Source organism: Indicator indicator, chromosome 27 (assembly GCF_027791375.1).
Source record: "Indicator indicator isolate 239-I01 chromosome 27, UM_Iind_1.1, whole genome shotgun sequence".
NCBI classification, from domain to species: domain Eukaryota; kingdom Metazoa; phylum Chordata; class Aves; order Piciformes; family Indicatoridae; genus Indicator; species Indicator indicator.
Window position 1 is genome coordinate 10,208,958 of NC_072036.1, and position 23,152 is coordinate 10,232,109.

The window sequence follows — 23,152 nt, forward strand, 5'->3', positions numbered from 1 at the left end:
TTTCACTGTGAGGGTGACAGAACCCTGGAACAGGCTGTCCAAAGAAGTTGTGGAGTCTCCTTCTCTGGAGACATTCAAAACCCACCTGGATGCATTCCTGTGTGACCTGCTCTGGCAGGGGGTTGAACTGGATGGTCTTTTGAGATCCCTTCCAACCCCTAACATTCTGTGATTATGTGTCATTATTTTCACCCCACTTGTGAGCAGGCTTCATGGTGTTATGGTTTCACCCAGAGTAGCATCAGCTCTACAGTAAGAGAAGATACAGCTAAAACCTTCAGTTGCAAGCAGCATGTCCCATACTTTGAAGGAAAAGTGCACAGTGATGTGCTTAGCTCTCAGAAATACAGCAGACATCAGTAAAACTCACCACATTTGTTTCAACATTGATTAGTTCTCCTCAAGTCTCCAAAGCACAGCTAAAGAAGGAGTCAAAATGTACTCTGTTGCCTTGTTTGAAGCCTGAACAAATGCATCTGATCTACTCTGGCACATCAGTTTTTGTTTGTTGCTGTTTGAGGGTTTTTTTCCCCCATAAATACTATCTCTTTAAATTACTTGCTGTGCTCTTGAAAAGGCTTTCAACAGAACTCTTCTTCCCTAGGCACCAACATCTCCACCCAACAAGGTTTCAGTCACATTCTTTGTAAGTGAAGAGGGCTGAAAATGAAGAAGCTTTCTCTGTCTAGTAAAACTGCAGCTTGTATCTTGCAGACCCAACCAGCAGCAAAACCTGGACTGCATCCTGGTCCCACAATTACCTGAAACTCCAACAGCACATGCAAGTTCAAAACTTAGAGAAAAAAAAAAAAAAAAAGAGACCTTCTTTACCTAGCTATACATCCAAAGGAGCATTTTACAATCCAGATTTGAAGCAGCTTCTCTACAGTGCAGACAGAAGGAATATGAGAGGTGGTCAGAACACCTGATACAGAAAGGTGATCTCTGAGGAAAGATGAATCTTTTAAGAAGGGATGACTTACACTGACCACAAACTCATTCAAAATTTAGAGATCACAAAACAAAAAAACAGGACAAAACAAACCAAGTATCAAAAGAACTCAAAAAGAAATAAAGGGGAAAAAAAAGAAGAGGAATACTGTGCTTCTTTTTGGGAAAGGATTTACTTTTTCCTGTTATTTGAGGAAAACAGTTCTCTCAAATTGATGAAGAGACATTCATCACTTCTAGAGAAGACAGAGGGACAGGTTGAAGAAGGGTACTGAGAATATTCATGAAAAGGTCTGAGAGCAGATGGGCCAAGGTGCCATATAGTTTAGTACTTTCTGGTTTTTGCTAGAGACTGTTAACCCTACAAGATCCCCAATGGAACAGAACCATAATAAACAATTTACTGTCATGTTTCACAGCATTTTGTTACAGGAAATGATTTGGGGGGTTTGTTGCATTAGTCTGCTGCAGACTGATGGGCTGAAGTGATCTATGGAGCACTGTACCAAGTAGCAAAGGCTGCAAAAGTAAATGAAAAAGTACAGATAAGGAAGGTGGGAAAGAGCAGGACCTCCCCCTTTTGGTGGCAAGGAGCTGTTAAGACTTGGCTCAGCTATTTTGGCAACTTCTCCCATTAAATCCAGTCATGCTGGGACTTAAATCACAACACCAAACCATTTTACCTCACAAACTTCAGTAGAACATTTCACAAACCATCACGACCTGGACTTCCTTCTTTCAGTCCCCCAGCCAGCTCTCTTCTGGAGAGTCCTACAACTCTAATCATGCTATTCTCCAGAAGTGAATCAGAACACTGAATTCCCTCTTTGGGAGGGAATCAAACTCCTCATACTCCTAGACATAAGAAGTACACAATGGCAGTGACTGAGAGTATGTTTTTCTACAGTAGTATTTATACCACCCCACAATGAGTACAAAGGAACTAGGAACAGCTCTACTGTGTCAGTAAAGCTAAGCACAGCAAAGTACTCAAAGTCTCTCTTCACATATGAGATAATAAATTGTGCTAAAAGCAGTCCAGCTCTTTTTAGCTCTAACTCAAATTTTGCCCTGTTTCCCTTCATTGAATTTCTATGAACAAGGAAAGGAACTTCAATATCCTTCCACACTCTCTACTCCTCTTTAGTATTATTTCACTGCATCACTGTAGTCCCTGTTCAAGTATCCACTTTTTGTTTCTAACCTATACTTAGAGTTTCTAAATTTAAGCCAGAAGTTTCTCTTCAGTATTTCCACAACACATATTTGAGTTCACAAATATCACTGTAGTAGCACTGTTAAAATAAGAAACTCTGACATCAGTGACACAGATGGGCAATGAGTGCACAACACAAAGCAGAAATCAATTCCCACTTGACCTTACTTTCTCCAGCACCCATCTGACCTCTCTCAAGGCTCCTGAAATGTCCATTAAAACAACTACAGGGCACTCATAGCTTGCTTAGAACAAGATAAGTGCACACCAAAGACTGAGTTGCAGCTTTGGAGGTTGTTTTGATGATGAACACCACAGGTCAACCAACCCCTTTCAAACTTTCTCTTTCAAAAGCAATCACAGCAAGAAGAATTTTGCCTTTGTGTTGTGGTAATTCGTGACTGCTAAGAGTTTTGAATATAAAAAAATCCTGGCATTGCAAAAATAATAATCCCACAACAAACATCAAAAAACTAACTCCCTCCCCAACCTCATAAAAAAACCCCAAACACCCAAACCAGTAACTTTTAAAAAGTTATATGGGAGAAGTAGGAACCTAATTCTTCATGCTATGCATTGAATCCCCTTGTGCAGTAAAAATAATAGAAGTATAACTCTCAAACAATTTAACATCCTATTTACCTGGTGATTTTTGAGGTCTAATGACAAAAGTAAAAAGAAACAGGCTGAAAGGAAAAAGAAAATACTTACAAATTTATAACTTTATCCAGGTGGTGCTTTGAGCAAAATTGCTGGCTGCTCTTGTCTATTTTATGCTGGCTCTGTCCCAGTTGAACAAACCTAGGAGAAGCAGGACAACAAATCAAAGAAAGTTAAAGAACTATCCCCCAAAACTCATCAAATGAAAGAAAATCACACCCCAAAATAAGTCTTTGAGTCACGTTATAGAAGTCACTGATCATGGACTACCTCCCTGGTAAATTAATTTGCTGATTACTCTTGGGGAGCTGACAGTTCACAGCTCCTTCAGGAGAAGCAGTAACTGTCTTGTAGAGGGTTAAAGTCCAAGTTATCCTTGAATAAAGGCAGCTGGGTTTGTGTAGTTGGGAGCTAGGAGGTGGGACCTTGATGCTTGCCTACCAACTCTTACCTCTAGCTGCTCAGCGTAAGGCAGCAGCTCCCAGCTGCTGAGGAGAGCCTGCAGGGGCCATGCAGTGTGGTGCCTCACAGGGCAGCAGTTTACCTCCAAGTGCAGGAATTGGGTGAGAAATGGCAGGACTTTAAAGATCATCTTCTCCAATCTCCCTGCCATGGGCAGGGACACATCTCCACTAGCCCAGGCTCCTCAAGGCCTCATTCACCTCCAGGGAGGGGACATCCAAAACCTCCTCGGGCAACCTGTCCCAGTAGCTCCCCTGTCAAGTAGCTCTCCCTGTCAAGAATTTCTTCTTAATCTCCAGTCTAAATCTCCCCTCTTTCAGCTCAAAGCCATTGCTGCCTCACCCTGCCACTACAAACCCTTGTAAAAAGTCCCTCCCCAGCTCTCCTGCAGCCCCCTCCAGGTAGTGGAAGGCTGCTCCGAGGTCTCCCTGGAGCCTTCTCTTCTCCAGGCTGAACAGCCTCAGCTCTCACAGCCTCAAACCACAGTCACTCAGACACATCTCCTAACTTCCACTGCAAGGTGACACAGACATCTGAAAACGTTTTTATTTTAAACCCAGAGGAGTTTATATACACCAAAGTACCTCCAAAATTCATAATTTAAACAAGTTTCATCAAAGGCAGCACTTTGACAAGCTGCTCAACCAGCTCCAGTTAGATTTCTGGTGGTAATCAGTAAAAGATATCTCACCTAGCATATATTGTGAGATCATCCTCTGAAGGAACATCTGAAAGATTGACTCCATACACATCTTTGGTTGATTGCACTACATTCTGGAACATAAGATTCAGACTAAGTTTACTGTAACAACAGGCAAAGAAAAGTTTGCTTTCAAGGAAGGAATTCTTTCTGAGCCTGAAAAGCCTTTCAGAAATGCAGTTTCTCTTACACCCAGTGCTCTGACCTTGTGCATGTTCTGTTTTTTTAAAGCAAAAATGATGTACTCAAAATGTTATTCAAGACATGTGTTCAACAAGGAAAGGAAAAGCTTCTTGAAAAATAAGATCAGATAAAACATCTTAGGAGAATTAATTATCTTCATAGGGCATTGAAGGATGTAGATACTAAATTCTGTTCTGTGTTGAAACTCAATATAGAATAAATCATATTTGCTGAGAACATGTTCCCACATTTGCTTTCACATTTCCTGCTGTCAATTGTGAAATTAATTACAAACTTTAGGTTGAACAGAACTATTTTTAGTTTTATACCTTACACAAACCTGCCAGCCAACTACTGCAAGGATCCAATGCACTTGCAATACTTCACTAATTGTGTCTAGTGATTCAGTGTTAAATTGAGGGGTTTACTGACAAGAAATGTGTGACTGCAAGGAAGGTAACTATAAAAATAGTTTTCTTCTAGTTAAAAAAATCCAAAGTCAAAGAAGAACTTTGGAAAGATATACCCTGTCTTGAAGCAGTATAAAAGCATCTTGTTATTAACTAATAATCCAAGCTAGAGGAGAGTAGATTTAGACTAGATGTTAGGAAGAAGTTCTTCCCCAGGAGGGTGGTGAGACACTGGAACAGGTTGCCCAGGGAGGTGGTGGAAGCCTCATCCCTGAAAGTTTTTAAGGCCAGGCTGGATGTGGCTCTGGGCAACCTGATCTAGTGTGAGGTGTCCCTGCCCATGGCTGGGATGACCCTTGGGAGCCCTTCCAACCCTGACAGTTCTATGATAATGTTATTATTTGAGTTAGTTTTGTGTCTTTGTTTGTTCATTTGTTTCACATCAGACCATTTAAAGATGTTCACATAAACCAGGCTGAGATTTAGCCAGGTTGAAGAGGAATTTACAGTTACATCCACCTTTGCAAGTGCCTGCTACAGTAACTTCTTACCTCTGTGATTTTTACACTGTCTCCTGTATCAGTCACCTTTACTGGAGTTGACCGTTGAGAAACAGTGCCTTCATCTTCCTTGTCTGTCCCAGAATCATCTTCAGAACTACTTGACACTGCTTCCTCACTTGGAGGTGGAGGAGCACTAGCAGCTGTTTTGCGCTGCAGCACAGTTTCCTCTCTGTTACTCTTGTTCCTGTTAGGAAAGGCAGTGAGCATTTATGAAATCAGTGAGATATCGGCAACAAGTATTTAATTTAAAAGCCCTAATTTTGGTTACAATCTTCCTGGGGGAAATAAGCATCCTCTGGAGCAACTTGTTGCTTATCTTTTGATTCCCCCAACTGATTTTTCTTTAATCTCTTATCCCAGAGCATTTAAAGAGAGCTGGAAGGATTTTGTCAGCTTTTCTCCACCAATTCTCTGCTTTTTTACTTAATGATAGAACTAAAAATGAAAGAAGGAAACTAGCTTTCTTCATATTAGTCCCCAAAATCTTCTGCATAATGTCACATTTTTCCCTTGCTTTTCTCAGCTTAGCATTTAACTAGCAACATTTATTTCTGCAGGGTGTATTTCTCACTCCAGAAATTCTAGTCAATATAACGAGCCTTATTTCATTGAATCATAGAATGGCTCAGGTTGGAAGGGATCTCAGAAATCATCTCCTCCAACCTTAGCATTCTTCCAAATACAACATCTATATTTTAGCAGGCTAACACTGGGCTGAATTCAATCCATAATTTATTGCTGGTTCAGGATATGTTCTATTTATTCACAGAATCACAGAATGTTAGGGGCTGGAAGAGACCTTGAAAGATCATCCAGTCCCAACAACCCTGCCAGAGTAGCATCACCTAGGGCAGATCACACAGGAACACTTCCAGGCAGGTTTTGAATATTTCCAGAGAGGGAGACTCCACAACCCCCCTGGGCAGCCTGTTCCAGTGGTCTGGCACCCTCACAGTGAAAAATTATTTCCTCATGTTTCCATGGAACTTCCTATGCCTCAACTTCCACCACTGCCCCTTGTCCTGTCATTGGGCAACACCAAGAAGAGCACAATTTATTAATTATTTTTCTTTAAAAAGACCAAAATAATATATGCTTTCCTGTCATCTTTGACAGAGAAATATGAGTAATATGAAGAGATGACCACATTGTAACAGCCTCTGTATCTTCTGGATAAAATTTTCTCATGGGTTTCACTTAGAGAAGTAGAAGAAACCAGATAAAAAGAAACAAGTCTGAATGAAGAATTCCCAGTGTCAAAAATCTCAAATTAGAGATGATTTTCACAGTGGACAACTCAGCAGCTTAACACCAATGATTTATTTCCCATGTAACAGAGAATAGTCTACACACACATATGAAGTTTATACATTTGCACTACAATGTTAAAGCAGAACAGCATGTCCTGCTTCAGACTTACCCCAACACTGATTTTCCAGTTTCATCAGGTTTACGAACAGTAAATGGACTTGGATCAATCCCCACATTTTTAGGCATAAAATCTCTAGTAAAATAGAAAGGGAAAAAAAGTGTTCATGAGCATAGTTCAACACATAAAATGTCATCATTTTCTTGACAAACCACCTCTGAATTAAAAACCAAACAACAAACAACAAGCCCCCAAAATAAATACCGAGTTCTAACTTCGTTACTACAACTCATGTAAATATAGACCCCCTAGGTACTAAAAAAACCTCTCAATTGCACCATTTGGTCCCATAAAACAGCTGCAAACATTACCATTTGCCAGGGAGGCTCCAGCACTGTGCTCCTCCATTCCTGTGCTGAAGAAGCTCTGTTAACAGCTACCTTGTTTTCAAAATGCTGCCCAACACTCAAATTGGGTCAAAAAGCCACATGAAACATAATCTGCCTGCAAGTCTTTAACTAAAGCATGATTAAGAGTATGCTTAGAATATCCATCTGACTGCTGCCAACACAACAATCTCTATCCAGCCAGCTGTGAGAACCTGATGAAGAAAACAATTGTAAAATGAGAGCTGAGCAATTAGAAAGCAATTGCTTTGAAGGTAGCTTCTGTGATCTGCGTCCACAGAGCTCACTTCTCCCGCTTCAAACCATTCAAAACCTCCAAACCATCTGACATCCCACAGTGGAAAATAACTGGAAATTTAAAGTGCTGTCTTAACAGATATTTTTTAGAGTAGCATTTCCATGTCCCTATTGTGATTTAGTTTCTAGAATTTGCTAAATTTGCTAAATGTGAAGCTTAAAACCCAAGCCCCCCCAAACCAAACACCCTACAAAACCTATGGTGTTACACAGATTTCATAGAATCAGAGAATGGTCTGGGTTGGAAGGAACCTCCAAAGCTCATCCAGTCCAACCCCCTCTGCAGTCAGCAGGGACATCCTCAACTAGATCAGGTTGCCCAGAGCCCTGCTGAGCCTCACCTCGAGTATCTCCAGGGATGGGGCCCCAATTACCTCCCTGGGCAACCTGTTGCAGTGTTCCACCACCCTCATGGTGCAGACCTTGTTCCTAACATCCAATCTAAATCTGCTCTTCTCTAGTTTGAAGCCATTGCCCCTTGTCCTATCACTACAGGCCTTTGCAAACAGTCTTTCTCCATCCTTTTTGTAGTCCCTGTCAGGTACTGGAAGGCTGCTATTAGGGCTCCCCAGGTCTCCTCTTCTCCAGGCCCCAGCTCCCTCACAGCCTGTCTTCATGGCAGAGGTGCTCCAACCCCCTGCTCATTGAACCAAACAAATCAAAAGGACATAGAATTGACACCAGCTAAGGATTTCTAATGCCACCCTCCCCCCACCATACCTTGTAGAACTGGTCATTGCCAAGCAGAAGGTCTCATCAAAGCTGCTGAGCTCATGTGGCCGAAAAAACTCATTGTGAATATCAATTTCCTCTTCATTCTTGTGGAATTTCTTCACTGTCAACTTGCGTCTGTTTTCAGCACATATCACTGAGGGGGGAAAAAAACAGAAAGATCTTTTTACTAACAGTTACTGACTCTCTAAAAATCTAAACTAACAGTGGCCTGCCCACCTAGGCACCCTAGTTTTTCTACAGTCACATTCTCTGTTAAGACAAGAAATATGATGTGCAGAAGATGCATAGCACATCTTTAATAAATATGCACCATCAACCATCATCATGAGACCTTTTTGTGGCCTTCCAGTATCTGAAGGGGGCTACAAGAAAGCTGGGGAGGGACTTTTTAGGATGTCAGGTAGTGATAGGACTGGGGGAAATGGAGCAAAACTAGAAGTGGGCAGATTCAGATTGGATGTTAGGAAGAAATTCTTCACCACGAAGGTGGTGAGACACTGGAACAGGTTGCTCAGGGAGGTGGTAGAAGCCTCACCCCTGGAGATGTTTGAGGCCTGGCTGTATGGAGGTCTGAGCAGCCTGATCCAGTGTGAGGCCTCCCTGCCCACGGTGGGGGAGCTGGAACTAGATGATCTTTGAGGTCCCTTCCAACCCCGACAATTCTGTGATTATGTGATCACTAGATTTCCCATCATGAGGACAATTCCTAATCAAACATGCTCCACAGTATCCTGGAGACACACTAGTTAGCTGCTGTCATCTCTAAAAGGAATGTAACCACCAGCATGTCAACAGGCAAAGGAAAAGTAAAAATGGAAGAAATAAGTGTTCCCTGGCACAGACATATGGAGGTCAAGTTTTAGCCAATTAGGTATCACTTGCACCCTGCACCTGAAAATTCATAGGGATAATAAAAAGACCCCAACATTTAGGAATAATTTGTGGTGTTTTTTAGCCCAGATTTGGGATCTAAAGCACTTTGTGACTAAAACTTCTTCAAGATACTCCATAAAGCAAGGAGCAAACATAGTTCCTACCTTCATCAAAAGGAAGAGGCAAATGCTTCAGCACACCTGTGGTCCACCAGTAAGTATAGCTGGACAGAAAAAACAGACACACAATTGATACAGAAGATTCAATCTTGTAGATTGACAGGAAGAAATAGAACAGCAAAATACCTTCTCCTGCTCTGGGACAGACTGAGGGTGTTCTTGTGATGCAAATAAAAATCAGTGGGAAGTTCCCAGAGATGAGGCTTTCCTTCTGTAGGCTTGAATACTCCCAGGAAGAGATTGATAGACTCTTGCCTGTCTGCATCTGTTAGACAAGAGGTAGACTTAAACACTGCAGAGCTCAAGTCCATTCACACATTTGCTTGTCTGTTGTTTGCTCCTTACTGAGTATGCACCTCCTATGATTTCCACAGGGATCTCTGGGTTTCAGCCACCAAGTTAATTAGACCTGACCTTCTGCCACAGTGCACTGCACGTGTGGCAGGCACCAGCACTGCCTCTTTCCTTGGCTTCTCTCACAGGTGCTGAGGCAGAAGCTCTGCTTGCAGGCTTTGCAGAAGTAAGACCTCACGTTGCAGCTCCATTTCCCACCTCTGCATGTATGTGTGTGCATGAAGCATGTATTTATATTTGTTTCATGGTGAATTTACTGCAGTCTAAAAAAGAAGGACTTAATGAAATTAAACAGTATCCACACAATAGTTAAGTTTTCCACATAACACAAATTATGAATCCTTTGGAGTTTTCTACCCAAAATATCACAGCACCACTATAGTTGGTAATAACCTTCAAGATCATCAAGTCTAAGCATATAGCAAATAAAATGATAAAATTTCACAAACACTCATTTGGATTTTTTTTTCCTGTTGGCTGAAATCATCAGTTTCTCTTGCCATATTCTTAGTGTCATCAAACTAAATGAGACAAGTGCTAAAATCCAGTAGTTAACCTCCCACTATAGATGCAAGATGACAAGAAATATTGCTGTTCACTTCAAAATTGCTGTTCATCTTTAAAATCTCTCTGGCAACCTAGGCACAGATAGGATGAGTTACAATAGATATGAAGAAAACCTGAACACTCAGATGAGGGCTGCTGAAGTGAGTGAGCTGTAATAAAGACAGCTTTGCAAGCAGGAGCAGAGGAAGGCTTACACTCAAGGGATCTTCAGATATGGGGGAGTATGTGGAGAACTGAGCTCTGTTTATGCCCTGAGGAATTAGCACGTGGAAAGCTCTCATCTCCGCTCCCGCTGGCACTTCAGTAATCAGGTGAGGAATAGTTCAGACAGGTAGTGTTACTCCTTCAGTCCTCTCCACGCTTCAAAAAGAGTGTTATGAAGTGTCCTTTTCAGCAACACACTACATCAAAAAGACAAACTGAAGACTCAGTACACCAGAAAGCATGTGAAAAATAGGCAGAATCCAACAAAAGGGTGGTACGACAGCAATGGCAAAGTTGGCTTCTGGCCACCACCAAAGTTTCTGTTCCCTTCTCCCCAGAGTTTGATTGTCTATTCCTTCTGTGCAACATATAATAATTTCTATAGAGAATTAACAGACTAGCAGCTGACAAATGGTGCTGTGTAGGAATCTGGTGACAAAAGGGTACTTTGCAGAAGTGTGCACCTGTGGAGGTCAGTATTTGGAAGGGGGACCTTCAATAGAATCAGTTACACGGTGTAACAGGGCAAGGCACCAGGAAAAGAGAAAGAAATGGGAAACCTCTTGATGCTGCATTGTCTGAAATGCTCCATAACAACTGTTCATTAAAGCATCCTTACCTTTCTTCCACAGCAAAAAAAAAAATTGCTGTAAAATGTCACATTGCAAAAGGACTCAATGCTCTATTTTGCATTTGTTGTTTCAGGTGTGTATAGAACCCACAGCCAGGACATTTATCAGAAAATATCCTTCTCCTGTCTTACTTCTCAGCTCATAACTTAAAAGAAGGTAAAAAACCATAACATTAAAGACTCTGTGCACAAGTCTTCAGGCAGGCACAAACATAAGTGTGACTGGGGAAGCAGACAGTTGAAAGGTGACAATCCTCCCCCATTGCCTTACTTTAAAGGTTGAACAATTTTAGGACTTAATTCGGAACACAAATACCGAAAGCTTTTGTCTTTCTTTGAAACACGAGCCAGAGGAAACAGGATATTGACCTTTTCAGATCAATTTTCTTATCTAGATAGAAAAACCTCTCTTTTCAGAAATAAATCAGAATGTGACAATGTACTGTGGAACTCAAAAGAGCAAGCAGGTTTTCTCCTTTCATTGTTAACAACAAATGTTAGAACTCTGTACAAGGAAGGAGAAAGACTACACTGATTTTTCAAGAGGTACTGCAATGCCTGTGTGTATCATCACACTTTTAAGACCATCTGAAAAAAAAAAAAACAATACAAGAACTGAAGGGGACATTTAATTGAATTAGCCTAAAATAATCTGCTGCTCTCAATCTGAGTGTGCAGTGCACTACATGACAAATCACTAAATCATGAGAGATTTAGTAATAGATAAACAATCCCATTTAGTAACAGACCCTGTTACAAAGCAGTTTACTATGTCCAGTCCTGTTTGTGGATAAATATATCCAGAAACTTATTATGGGTGTGGAAACTCTAGCACTGAAGCCTGCAGATTTGATATGGCCCTGCATAGGCTGATCTAGTTGGGGGTGTTCCTGCTCACTGCAGGAGGGTTGGAAAAGATGACCTTTGAGGGTCCCTTCCAACTTGATGCAGTCTGTGATTCTATGAATAAGTGCAGTCCAGCAAATCAGAATCCTGTTCTAAAAATGCTCCCTTTATCTCTGCTTTCTGAAAACATTTAAAGAACAAAATTCTCTCTCAACGTGCCACGACAATTGAAACATCACAAGCAAGATGCTTTTAAAATAATGGCTTAAAAGTAAGCACTTAAATTTACCTGAGAAAGCATTACTATAATATCTTGAGAGTGTCTGCATAATATCTTTGGAATGCTGAGTCCATGGAGCTATCTTTCGATAGGTTTTCACTCTGTGGACAAGTTGAGAACCTCCATATTGCAGGGAAAGGGTGTCCCCATGATCTTCATATAACTCTTCAAACAATCTGAGGGAAAAGCAGAATGTGTCATCTATCAAACTGCTGAAAAGAGCTTTTTAAGAGACCAAGCAATAAAGTCTTTCTGATTAACAAGCAATACTCCTAAGTACTTCTGCCACTTTACAAAGCCATTTTATTTATTAAAACATTTATTTCATTAAAGCATGCTATGAACTTACAAACATTGAAACTTCAAGCTAGGCCTCCATTCTTTCTACAGTTAAATACATGGAGATTTTATTCAGATACAAGAATTGCTAAGACAGTTTAGACTGTAGGATTTCCACTAATTTATAACACAGCAGAATTCATTCACACTACAGATCATGTGCTTCTGTAGATCCATGAGATGAACATGTCCTCTTCATCTGTGGGGCCACCTGCACAAACTAAGGTATTTAGAACACACTACACAAGACAGAACACATCAATATCTCAAGGCTGTGTTTTCAGTCAAGTCCACTGGGAATGAAGTTAGCATAACTTTGCAAAAATCTCCCTAGCTACAATAATGATGGCCAAATAAAACACAACTTGGAAGAAACAGAAATGGCAGTCAGATACCATTTATTGGAGCTGGGAAAACATGCAAGAAGGGTTGGATGTTGAGAGGATCAAGGAGAGCTGCCTAAAATCAATGCAGTCCTCTAGTATCAAGAAGCTGACAATAGATTCCAAACTGAGAGCAGCCCAGACAGTAAAACTTATCAAGAAGCTCCCTGTCATTGACAGGAACAAGGCATTTGTCAGTGATTTTCTGAAATAGGAGCTGCATCTCCATGTTCCAAAACTATCAAACCACTGGTCAAAACCAGCAACTAGGCTGTCAGCTTCAAGGAATCAGCCATCGGCTTTAAGGAATAAAAACCACATCACCTCAAGGACTCTTACATTAATTTCTCAAGCAAGTTAAGTAGCAAACCCCCTGACCCCTAAAACATCTCAATTTAAATGCTGAGTTTTCTTAAAATAGTTTGAGGATGTTTGAATATTATTGGCAGTTGAAAAAAACAACTTTGCTGTAAACCTTTCTTCAATAAATCAATTAGCACACTTTTTTTCCCCAAAGTAGGAGATAGCTAAGTAAAATGTACATGTATAAAATGTCAGCCTGACATTCTCCATAAAAGCATGTACTTATTTCAATTTTCTTTTTGACTCAAGCAAGTAAAGTTAAGTATAAAAGACCAGGATTATTTTTTTTTTGTTCAATTTATTTACAAGGAAAACTCTTGGCTTCAAGTTTAGGCCTACAAAGAGAACAAAGTCAAGCAGTTATCTTGTAAGAGAATGTACATTTTATTACTGTATCTTACCTAACAGCATCAGTGTCAAATTGTAAATTGGGTTTATCAATCAGTCCCAGTGAATAGAGTTGGTATGCCAGAGCACATTTTCCCACCATAAACTGGGCTGTGTTGGTGCGGTCTAAGCAGTCCACACAATTGGTTCGCAGAACTCCGGTCTGATAAAACAACCCAAACAAGAGATTTTTCCTCATTAACAGATTGCTACACTCATGATCATTACGTTTTTCCTACTATCCAAGACTTGTCAAATTTCAAATTATGTCACTTCACAAAAGACATCTCTAGGAGATGTTCAGGACCAATTAATCTCTAGCAGCCTACATCAGATTGCTGTACTGCCTACACTCCACATATTCTTGCTTCTATCATGACTGCATCTCTCCTTCAACTCATAAATGCTGTTTACTATAAATATTCATTTAAGAGCACACTGTGAATAGCCAACCAGATATTTAAGTGAAATTGTTCCCTGGTACCTTGGGACTGATGATCTACATCACTGTAGCTAGGAATTAATAAAGTGTATTTTAGTACCTGCAAGCGACCCATGGGAACAACATAACCTCCCAGTTCATTCCACCTGAAACAAAGCAGAATGACTTAGAAATCATTGAAGAAAATAACAAAGCATGCCATGCATTGATCTGTTCAGTGAAAAGAGGTGACAATTAAAACCCTGCCAGCAAGAAAAACTGATGTCTCTGAAGAGCAGAAAGCAGTGAGAGCTCTGTGCAGCAGTAAGATGTATTTAAACTACACCGCAGAAAAATAAAGTAGAACAAGTTAGTCTTGAAGTAGAAATATTCTTCAGCTACACAAAGTACTTCCTTTGCTCCCCATAATGAGCAACAGAAATGTTGCCAGACTGGGTCCTGAGTGCACAAAAAAATTAAGTGGGTACAATGGCAATGACTGAAAGGTAGAGGCATGTCCTACACAGTAGCACAGCTGGTTGATTCACGTCTGCCCCTCTCCCTGGTTCTAGGCAGAGGTGCTGGAGATAAACACACATACAGATCGTCCAGGTCTTGCAATCCTGTAGAGACCTTAACTGTACCCCAGTGCCAGAGAACATAAATCAAAAATTAATGACATTCTGAGGCTGAGGAGCAGTTATACTCAGGGTAAGACAGCCCTGAGCTACTGAGTATTTTCAGGTTAGCCTGACCAGAGCACTGGTGCACTGAGGCTATGCACTACCATTCAGACTCACCAGACTTATCTCTACAGACTGTAACATTAAATGGATGTTATCGATCTTGTTCCTGCTAGTTTACAGTTGCCATGTTTGTTGCACTGCATGGAAGAGAAAAGCTGCAAGACAGCCTATCAAAGCCTTAGCTCAGACCGTTTCTAAATGAAGACAGGCTAAAAAAAAGGCAAGGATGCCTATTTAGGTAATGATGAATTAGATCACCAACATGAAAACTTGACTCAAAAATTTATTGCACTTCTAATGTAGAAGTTGTTTTACTCCTGGATTTTCAGGCATGTGGGAGAATTCAGCTAATTAAGCCACTGTACTTCTGCAGCAGGCTAAGCAAATACAGTTTCTAGTTTTGAAAAAGTTTTAATTTCTGTATGTATGAATACCATAAAATCCATTGGAAAACACTGGACTTAGTAACATTTACATAATAGTTGCCTCAGGAGTATGCTTCAAAAGAAGCCATTTACTAAATTCCAAATGCTGTTTGCTTTGTTAAATTTACCCCCAAATGTAGGATTCCTTTGGTTAAGGTGAAAAAAAACCAAAACAACAAACCAAACCTTTAAATAGATACAGATGGCACAGATCACAAATTACAAATAATGGCTTGAAGTAAGACTTGATTTTAAGTGGAATAGCTGCAGCAGAATTGTACTCTTGCAGCGTATTAGTATTTCTTCGCATGTGCCTCTGACTCCAATCCTTTCAGCTGTAATATAAACTACATTTTTTCATATTAATTTAAACCTCAAAATAAGAAACAATGTAATAGAGAGAGAAATTCTAGACAACTTTCCAAGGGAGTGATGTTATTCCTTATTATGCATCCATTAAATTCTAGGTACTTTTCATCTGGCCGCAAGATATTGCAGTAGGAATCACATCGGTTCACAAAGAACCCAGTCTTCTTTACCACACTTTCTGCAATCACATTCAGTCTGTCAAGGACATTGCAAAGTTTGCTGAGGAGAGAGAAAAAACAACCAAACATCACAATCAAGATTTGTTAATACTTTAAAAAAAAAAAAAGAAAAGAAAAGAGTACACTGCTTGGAAAGTCTTTTAATAACAAAAATGACTGAAAGGAAGACTCTTAACAGCTTTATCCAACTGTAACTCTGCCTACAGTTTGATTTTTCAGACATTTAACTGTATCTAAGCAATTGTAGATTTAAAATCATAGAATCATTAAGGTTGGATAAGATCTCTAAGATCATCGAGTCCAACCATAACCCAACCACCATGGCCACTAAACCACATCCTGAAGTGCCATATCTACAAGCTGCTCGAGCACCTCCAGGGATGGTGACTCCACCACCTTCCTGGGTAGCCTCTTCCAATGTCTGACCACACTTTCAGTAAAGAAATATTTCCTAATATCCAGCCTAAACCTGCCCTGGCACAACTTAAGCCCATTTATTTGTGCCTTGTAACTATTTGTACCTTTAGGAAGACATTCATACTCTTCACATGATACCAATACTTTATTCTGTTGTCCAAAATCATAGAATAAAAAGTTGGAGACCATCTTTGCCTTTCTAAGATACATGCTTCTAATAAACCAAATTTTTATAACATTAATTCCTTCTTTTCCGCTTGGAACAGGAAATGGAAAAGACTGATTGATATGAACACCTTTGCTTGCCAAAATATTATAACTCAATAAATGCAGTAACAAAATGCAGCGTTTTGACTAATTCAAAACAAATAAAGCAAATATTGATGCCTTTTCCTTTGCAGAGAAGTTTTCAAGCCTTGCTCTGCTTTGGTAAGAAACCACAGAAAACATCCTTCAAAAAGCTGAGGTTTTATTCTGCCTATACATATTAATAATATTTTGCCATCATTCCTAAGCTTACGTAGAACTGAAAAGCAAGACAGTAGCATGCAGCTCCTTGTACTGTGGCTAAGAGCAGCAGTACAAAGAAGGATTTTTTTTCTACCTTTTGGTGTATTTGGCCATATCCCAGGGTATATATATAATTGCATGCTCTGGGGGTAAAAACTGGTTGAGATACGTCACAGCAGCAACAAGTTCTTCACTAAGAATCCTTTCATGTTTTCTTTTTTCACGTTCCTTTAGCAAAAAGAAAGAGAAGTTAATGTTACAATTCTCATTACAAATGTACATCACCACATACACATCAGAAATTAAACATCAGCAGGCACTTCTTTATAGCCAGTACAATTAAATTAAGGACAGAAGAGTCAGAAAAATCTAAACATTCTGCATTTTTAACAATGTGTATTAGTAGCAAAAGCCACCTCTTTCAACTGTGCATAGTCACTGGCTGAAAAATGGAAACCTGTAAGAGGAATGAAGAAGCACAAGGATGGCAATACAGAGGAAATGGATGGACATCATACTGTTGGAGGGGATCCACAAAGGTATCTGATGAGAGGGCTGGAGCACCTTCCCTGTGGGGACAAGCTGAGAGAGTTGGGGCTGTTCAGCCTGGAGAAAAGGCAGCTCTGGGAAGACCTTATAGTGGCCTTCCAGTACCTGAAGGTGGCTACAAGAATGCTTGGAAGGGACTTTTTACAAGAGCTTGTAGAGATAGGATGAGAGGGAATGGATTGAAGCTTGAGGAGGGGAGATTTAGACTGGAGATTAAGAAGACATTCTTGAGAATGAGGGTGGGGAGACACTGGAACAAGTTGCCCAGCGAAGTTGTGGGTGCCCCACCCTGGAGGTGTTCCAAGCCAGGCTGGATGAGGCCTTGAGCAGCCTGGGCTGGTGGAGGTAGAAGTACTTAGCATTGGTGTAAGAAGAAACAGCAACACCTAAAAAGCTGTTCAGATTTGGGAGATTCAGCCCCCCCCTTCTTTTTGCTTGGGTTGTTTGGGGGTTTTGAAGCTATATATAAAGTAAAAAAAGGGGAATTAATTTTAGCATCTTAATATTGAGCATGTACAGAGAGGGAAATAAAGAGTTGTATTATCCACCACTGTATCAACAGCCCTGTGAATAAAAGCAGGTAATGATTCACATTTCAAGGTCACACGAGCCTAGGCTCACACTACAACAATGGCTTTTGAAAGCTATGGCTGCAAGAGAGAAAATCATTTTCTTGTGCTATCCAAAGCTGATTCCACAGACTCTTGGACAGTCTTAAAAGAACTCCTACACAGGAAAGCTTCTAGAAATAGAAAATAGTTTTAGCTAGTTACCATTTATTATAACCCTGAGTTTTGAAATGCTTCCTTTTGTATTCTCCATATTTTTTTACATTAGGAATGGATCCTACATGCATAGATAGATCCTTCTTTCAACTGAATAAACTTCTACATGATAAATTAATTTTTTTTAAGCCTAGAAGTAAATATAGTATGATTCATGCAAAACAAACCAATACATTAAACTTGGATGTGGAAACAGAAAATAGCTGGATCAGAACAAAAAAAACCCCACAAACAAAACAACAACAAAACAATCAAAACCCCCCAAACCACAGAAGAACCCCCAACACAACACAAGATTTAATAACCAACATTACAGAGCCACCCAGAACCCAGCCTTTGCACCACAGCCTCTCACACATCAGTGAATTCAATGACACCAACTATGACAAAGCTCCCCCTATTAGTCCAGCTCTGCAGCTAATGGCACTGCCCTTTTTCTCTCCCACTCATACTTCCACGGCTCTACCAGCCAGAGCAAAAAACAGAGGATAAGTCTTTATCACAATAAAGACTTATTTACACCTAAGGAGTAGCAAACCCACAAAAACAACAGTTAAAGTTTTTTGAAGGGCAGCTGTGGAAGCAATTAGAGACTTTACCATGTAGGATGAGATTTATGAAGAAAATATTCCATCTATAGGCTAATGTTAATTTAGAACACAAGCAAAATTAAACAAAGAAATAACCATAATCTTAAAAATAAGAAATAATATAGAACATAATCAAAATACTGCACCTTCACAAGGTTCAAAATAATAATGGGAGAGCCAAATCTCTGAAGCATTTGGTCAAAGTGAAGAGCAGCAACATGTGCAAAAGGATCTGCTTGGTCCACTGCAACAAATACATATTCAGGATGATATTAAACAAGCTGTAGAGTCACTTAAAGATTCTTCCCTCTTCACAAAACTCATACTAATTCTGATAGTAATGATACAACTCCACACTTTCCCCTATTTTCATGCAAAAGGTCTTAACATAAAAATCTTCCCTTTTTCTAACTGCATTACTAACCAAAACTTTAAGATGCTTACAAAGAGCAATTATTCTGGCCCCATTAAAATTAGCCCAGACATTTTTCACTACTTTCAAAAGGTTTGACATTTTATTTGCAATACTGATAAATGGAGCTAACTCTGTGTACAAAATAAGCAGAAAGCAAGCTGATAACTTCAAACAGAAGTCTATTCTGGATTCCATTTCTCAATATGAAGTCTAAGATGAAGATTTTTTTTCTAATCAGTTTCATCAAATGCAGCTTTTTAATAGGGTTGAATGTTTGTATGCTGTGATTTATAACAAAGAGCACTGATTTACCTTAAATTATGTCTTCCCAAAGAACAAATGCAGGATAATTTGTTCATTTTTGCAGATTGACTTTTCACTTACTGTTGCAGGTGTTCTTTTAGAACATAGTGCTAAACATAATCTGTCACAAAGAATAACTTGTACATACATGTTATGGGTGGCTTAGGCATCATAGTTGAAATATCCTGAGACCAGTACAGAGGAACAGATCCTCGAACCTGAACATAGGAAGAATAACTCCCTCCAGAAAATGACATAACTGAAGCATCATAAAGGATTTGTTCAGTTTCCACTTCATTGGCAACATCTCCCTAGGACAAACAGAAATACACACATGACGTGGATGTGACATTTCAGGGCTGCAAGTGTTACAGAGAAGTGATCATTACACAGTGCAATTAAACTGTACAACACCAAATCATAGCAGTGAGAACATCCCTGGTTAAATTCCCATTTGAGCCTAAATGTGTATTATCAGATATGGCTTTTTCCCTCCTATTTGGGAAATTACATCATCTCTAAGTGAAAAAAAGAAACCAAACATAACAAAAAATGCTGATTAAAACTTATTATTAACAGCTTTATTATCTCAATTAAAAATGTCATGACAGCTGTAATAACAGACTGGATGAGGCCTTGAGTGACCTGGTCTAGTGGAAGGTGTCCCTGCCCATGGCAGGGAGGTTGGAACTAAAGGATCTTTAAGGTCTCTTCCAAGCTAAACCATTCTATGAATCAAATAGCATGATTTACAGCCAAACTTTTAACCACCCTTTAAAGCATTTCAGTTCTCCAGTCAGTCAAGCTCAGGCTTGCACATTGTTGGGGAGCAGGAAGGAATCCCTCATATCAATTTTCATTTACCTCACAGTTTGCTCCTCGTTTCAGGAACCGTGTTCCAGCAAATTTGCTTGACCTTCTGGCTATCAGAGTGACATATATAGGGCGACCATATATTGACAGTTCTTGAGAGAGAGGTCAAGGTTTACATCTCACAGGCAACTTTTTGTTCACTACTTCACACATGCAAAAAAAAAAAAATTCTACAAAAGGGTGTATGAACCTGAAACATCCGATTTTCTGAAAGCTCCTTAACAGCTGAAAGACATCACTGCCCTTTTGAACAATCCTTCTTAAGAACTCTGCAAAGGGAATCTACATTACAATATATCAACCACTTCTCACACCATTCAGCAAAGAAGTGTTTCTATTTTATGAAGTGACAATGGAGGCTCTGGTTTGAGTTAGAGCACAGCTAATACCGGTCAGTGACTTTAGTTTCAGTTAAGACTCTTCCAAGTAACTGCACTTTCTGAGGTTAACAGCATGTTTTTGCAGACAGTGTCTGCTTCTAGCAGTGATGATGCTCAGTGTTTATAGTTACTACCATGGCTCAGTATGCAAAAAGGCTCCAGCCTATGGAGCAAGGTCACTGCTAAATCCTGTGTGCCATGGGGTGCAGAAAGTAAAAGGCCACACCTACGAGTTTTGGGTCAGCCAGGACTGCTAACCTGAGCTGGCTCACAGGTGTAGCCCAGACCATAAACACCATGCTCAGTCTGAAGTGGGAAGTCTTCTGAGGACTGAGATCCTTCTTCTCTGCCTTTTCCTCATCCTTGGAAGAGGCTTGCTTACCATCCCACTCCCAGGGCCTGCTTTCCCGTTGATGGTGACTGCTGCACATTCACTGGGCTGGGAATACCTTCACACGCTTTGTATTGCTATTAATTTGGCTGTTTCACTACTCTGTTATCATTTAAATCCATGACTCTGCTCTCCTTTTCCTGATCCCTCTTCTCTGCTGGGGAGGGGTCATCAGATGATGGAGTTACTGCTGTAGTTTAGTGAGCTAAATGTAGACACCAATCAATAACTCTGTTATGTAAATACTTTTCCATTTTAAAGTAGTAATTCAATGTATTTCATATGGTCATTTGAAAAAAAAATTTAAAACATCTATAACCCAACATTTATTACACCAGCAAAGGATACTTGATTGCCCACAGAACCCATGAATAATATACAGCAGCCAGTCACGATGAACAGTATTTTTCACTGCCTCCAGAAGCTTGCCATTCCACACATACTTTTCATAAGGCTTGCTGCAAATCCCAAAAACACCTAGGAAGTTGTTACAATGAAAATGCATTAGCAATTAAGAAACAAGCCTTACCTAAATATGATACTGTTTTAAAATCCAGGTCCTTGGACCTTTATTTTGATTATCCCTTGACTGCAACTCAGCATACAATTTACTCAACATCCCTGAAGTTTGCCAGACACAGATAAAATCAGGCACATGCTGAAGAGCAGCATTTTGGAGGATTTACAAGTTTTCTATGGTTGCCAGCCACTGTAGTATTTGATTTTCTTCTGATACTTCCAGTACTGAAAAGAGATCTCTGCATGCTAGCAGGAGAGGATTTGATAATAAGGAAAATGAATGAAGCTGTGAATTCCAGTTACAGCAAAAACACCCTCAGAGGAGGACTTTATAAGGTTGTCCAGCTCTGGAGTTACCTATTAGGCTCTGCAAAATCATGCATAGCCATGGCTCCCACTGCACAAAGCATGTCAATCCCCTTCTCACATACTTGAGGGTAGTTTTCCTAATTTGCACTGACACCACAAAATGCACCTATTGTAGACCTGCAAATTAAAACTCAAGTTTCTGATCTGTCTGGAATCCAAGCCTCTTTCTGTTTAAAAAAATCCAGATCAAGATGAAAATTGGCACTAAAAAGGTGGCAAAGAGAATTGAATTGAGTCTGAATCTTAAAGAGGAGGAATAGGACAAGAACTCTATTACCTATTCTTTTCAAATGGAGTTTCTGGCAGGATGAGTTATATCACAGCATCTCAATTAGAGCAGCCAAATGCTCTGCTGGGGGAGTTGTTTGGGACCACTTTTACAGCAATGTATTCCTTATGAATCAAAGGCAGAACTGTTATTTCTGATATTTCACAATTAAAGAAAAAAGTGGTGTCATACAGAATATAGAAAAGTAAAAAAAAAAAACGTGTGGGGGGGGTTAAAAGCATTCAGACAATTACTAAAAGTCACAGGCCAATAAAACATGAAAACCATTGGCTTCAAAAGAATGAAATACAATATTAAGAATTTCAGGGAAAATTTTGTGTTTGTGTGTGTGTGCACATGAAAGGGAAAGAAAATACTTTTCCTGTTTGACTGATTATCTTTACACTCTTATGAATATGCTGGACCCAAACTGAAGGCTGTAGTTTCCAACTGAAATCAGTAGTTTCTCTTAGACTTCCTGACAGTGCTTGCTACATCAAGTTGATCCTAACTTCATACAATTCCTCTGTCATCAATATTTTCCAACATTAAAAAAAGGGAAAAAAAGATTTATTAGTACTTAATCTGTTGTTGCTTCCCACTCTCTTTGTAATTCATTCCTGTCGGGAGTCTCACAAGTCACTTGAATAATCAGTTCCTGCAAAATGTCAGCATGCTCAATTATCTCCCTGACTTGCAATGTAAATTAACAAATAAATGACTAATCACCTCTAGAAGTTGTATTATTCAAACCCTGTAATGGCTGCTTTATGTGATCTTTTATTAGCTCACGACTGTTATGAGCAACACAGAAGGGTCAAATGTTTCTCAAAACTCCAGTGGGACACATTCTAGATGACCAATAAAATTCATTAGGTGCATTTGCTTACCACTTCCACCCTGTGTTGAAAGTCCTTCATCTTCAAATATATCAAAACTCTCTTGTCGTGTCTGGGTTGTTTCAGTTTTTAATGTCTCAAGTGGCATTCTCAGGACAGTGAGATTATACTGAAGGGAGTGAGACAGATCATAGCTGTAACTGATAAGACAGTTAACAGTTATTAATCAACTGTAGATGCACAGGGGTTTTCTGAAAGTCTTTCCCTTCCATCTGTACTTGTATTTATCACAGTGCTATTTTAGCCATTAAAAGAAAGGCTTTTAAAGAAGATACATGGACTCTGATCCTATAATGCCAAAGGATACAAAAGAAGCTTTGCAAACATAAACTGTTTACAGTACAATACCTGACACTGTATTTATGTTCTTCTTGGAACTGAAACT

The 23,152-nt window shown here is 39.7% G+C and overlaps 1 protein-coding gene across 1 annotated transcript in view; it reads right to left on the reverse strand.

The window, feature by feature from the left end:
- Window positions 1-23,152, reverse strand: part of FIG4 (FIG4 phosphoinositide 5-phosphatase) — a 38,071-nt gene that overhangs the window by 2,592 nt on the left and 12,327 nt on the right. The window contains exons 6-22 of the mRNA XM_054393113.1: window positions 22,759-22,907; window positions 21,061-21,189; window positions 19,933-20,033; window positions 19,217-19,379; window positions 18,497-18,594; window positions 16,521-16,654; window positions 15,423-15,539; window positions 13,902-13,947; window positions 13,374-13,522; window positions 11,897-12,063; window positions 9,132-9,270; window positions 8,991-9,049; window positions 7,939-8,086; window positions 6,566-6,649; window positions 5,134-5,329; window positions 3,981-4,063; window positions 2,879-2,968 (exon numbers count right to left, since the gene is read on the reverse strand). Of these exons, the coding sequence (XP_054249088.1) occupies window positions 2,879-2,968; window positions 3,981-4,063; window positions 5,134-5,329; window positions 6,566-6,649; window positions 7,939-8,086; window positions 8,991-9,049; window positions 9,132-9,270; window positions 11,897-12,063; window positions 13,374-13,522; window positions 13,902-13,947; window positions 15,423-15,539; window positions 16,521-16,654; window positions 18,497-18,594; window positions 19,217-19,379; window positions 19,933-20,033; window positions 21,061-21,189; window positions 22,759-22,907 (2,052 nt within the window). The remainder of the gene's footprint in view (window positions 1-2,878; window positions 2,969-3,980; window positions 4,064-5,133; window positions 5,330-6,565; window positions 6,650-7,938; window positions 8,087-8,990; window positions 9,050-9,131; window positions 9,271-11,896; window positions 12,064-13,373; window positions 13,523-13,901; window positions 13,948-15,422; window positions 15,540-16,520; window positions 16,655-18,496; window positions 18,595-19,216; window positions 19,380-19,932; window positions 20,034-21,060; window positions 21,190-22,758; window positions 22,908-23,152) is intronic.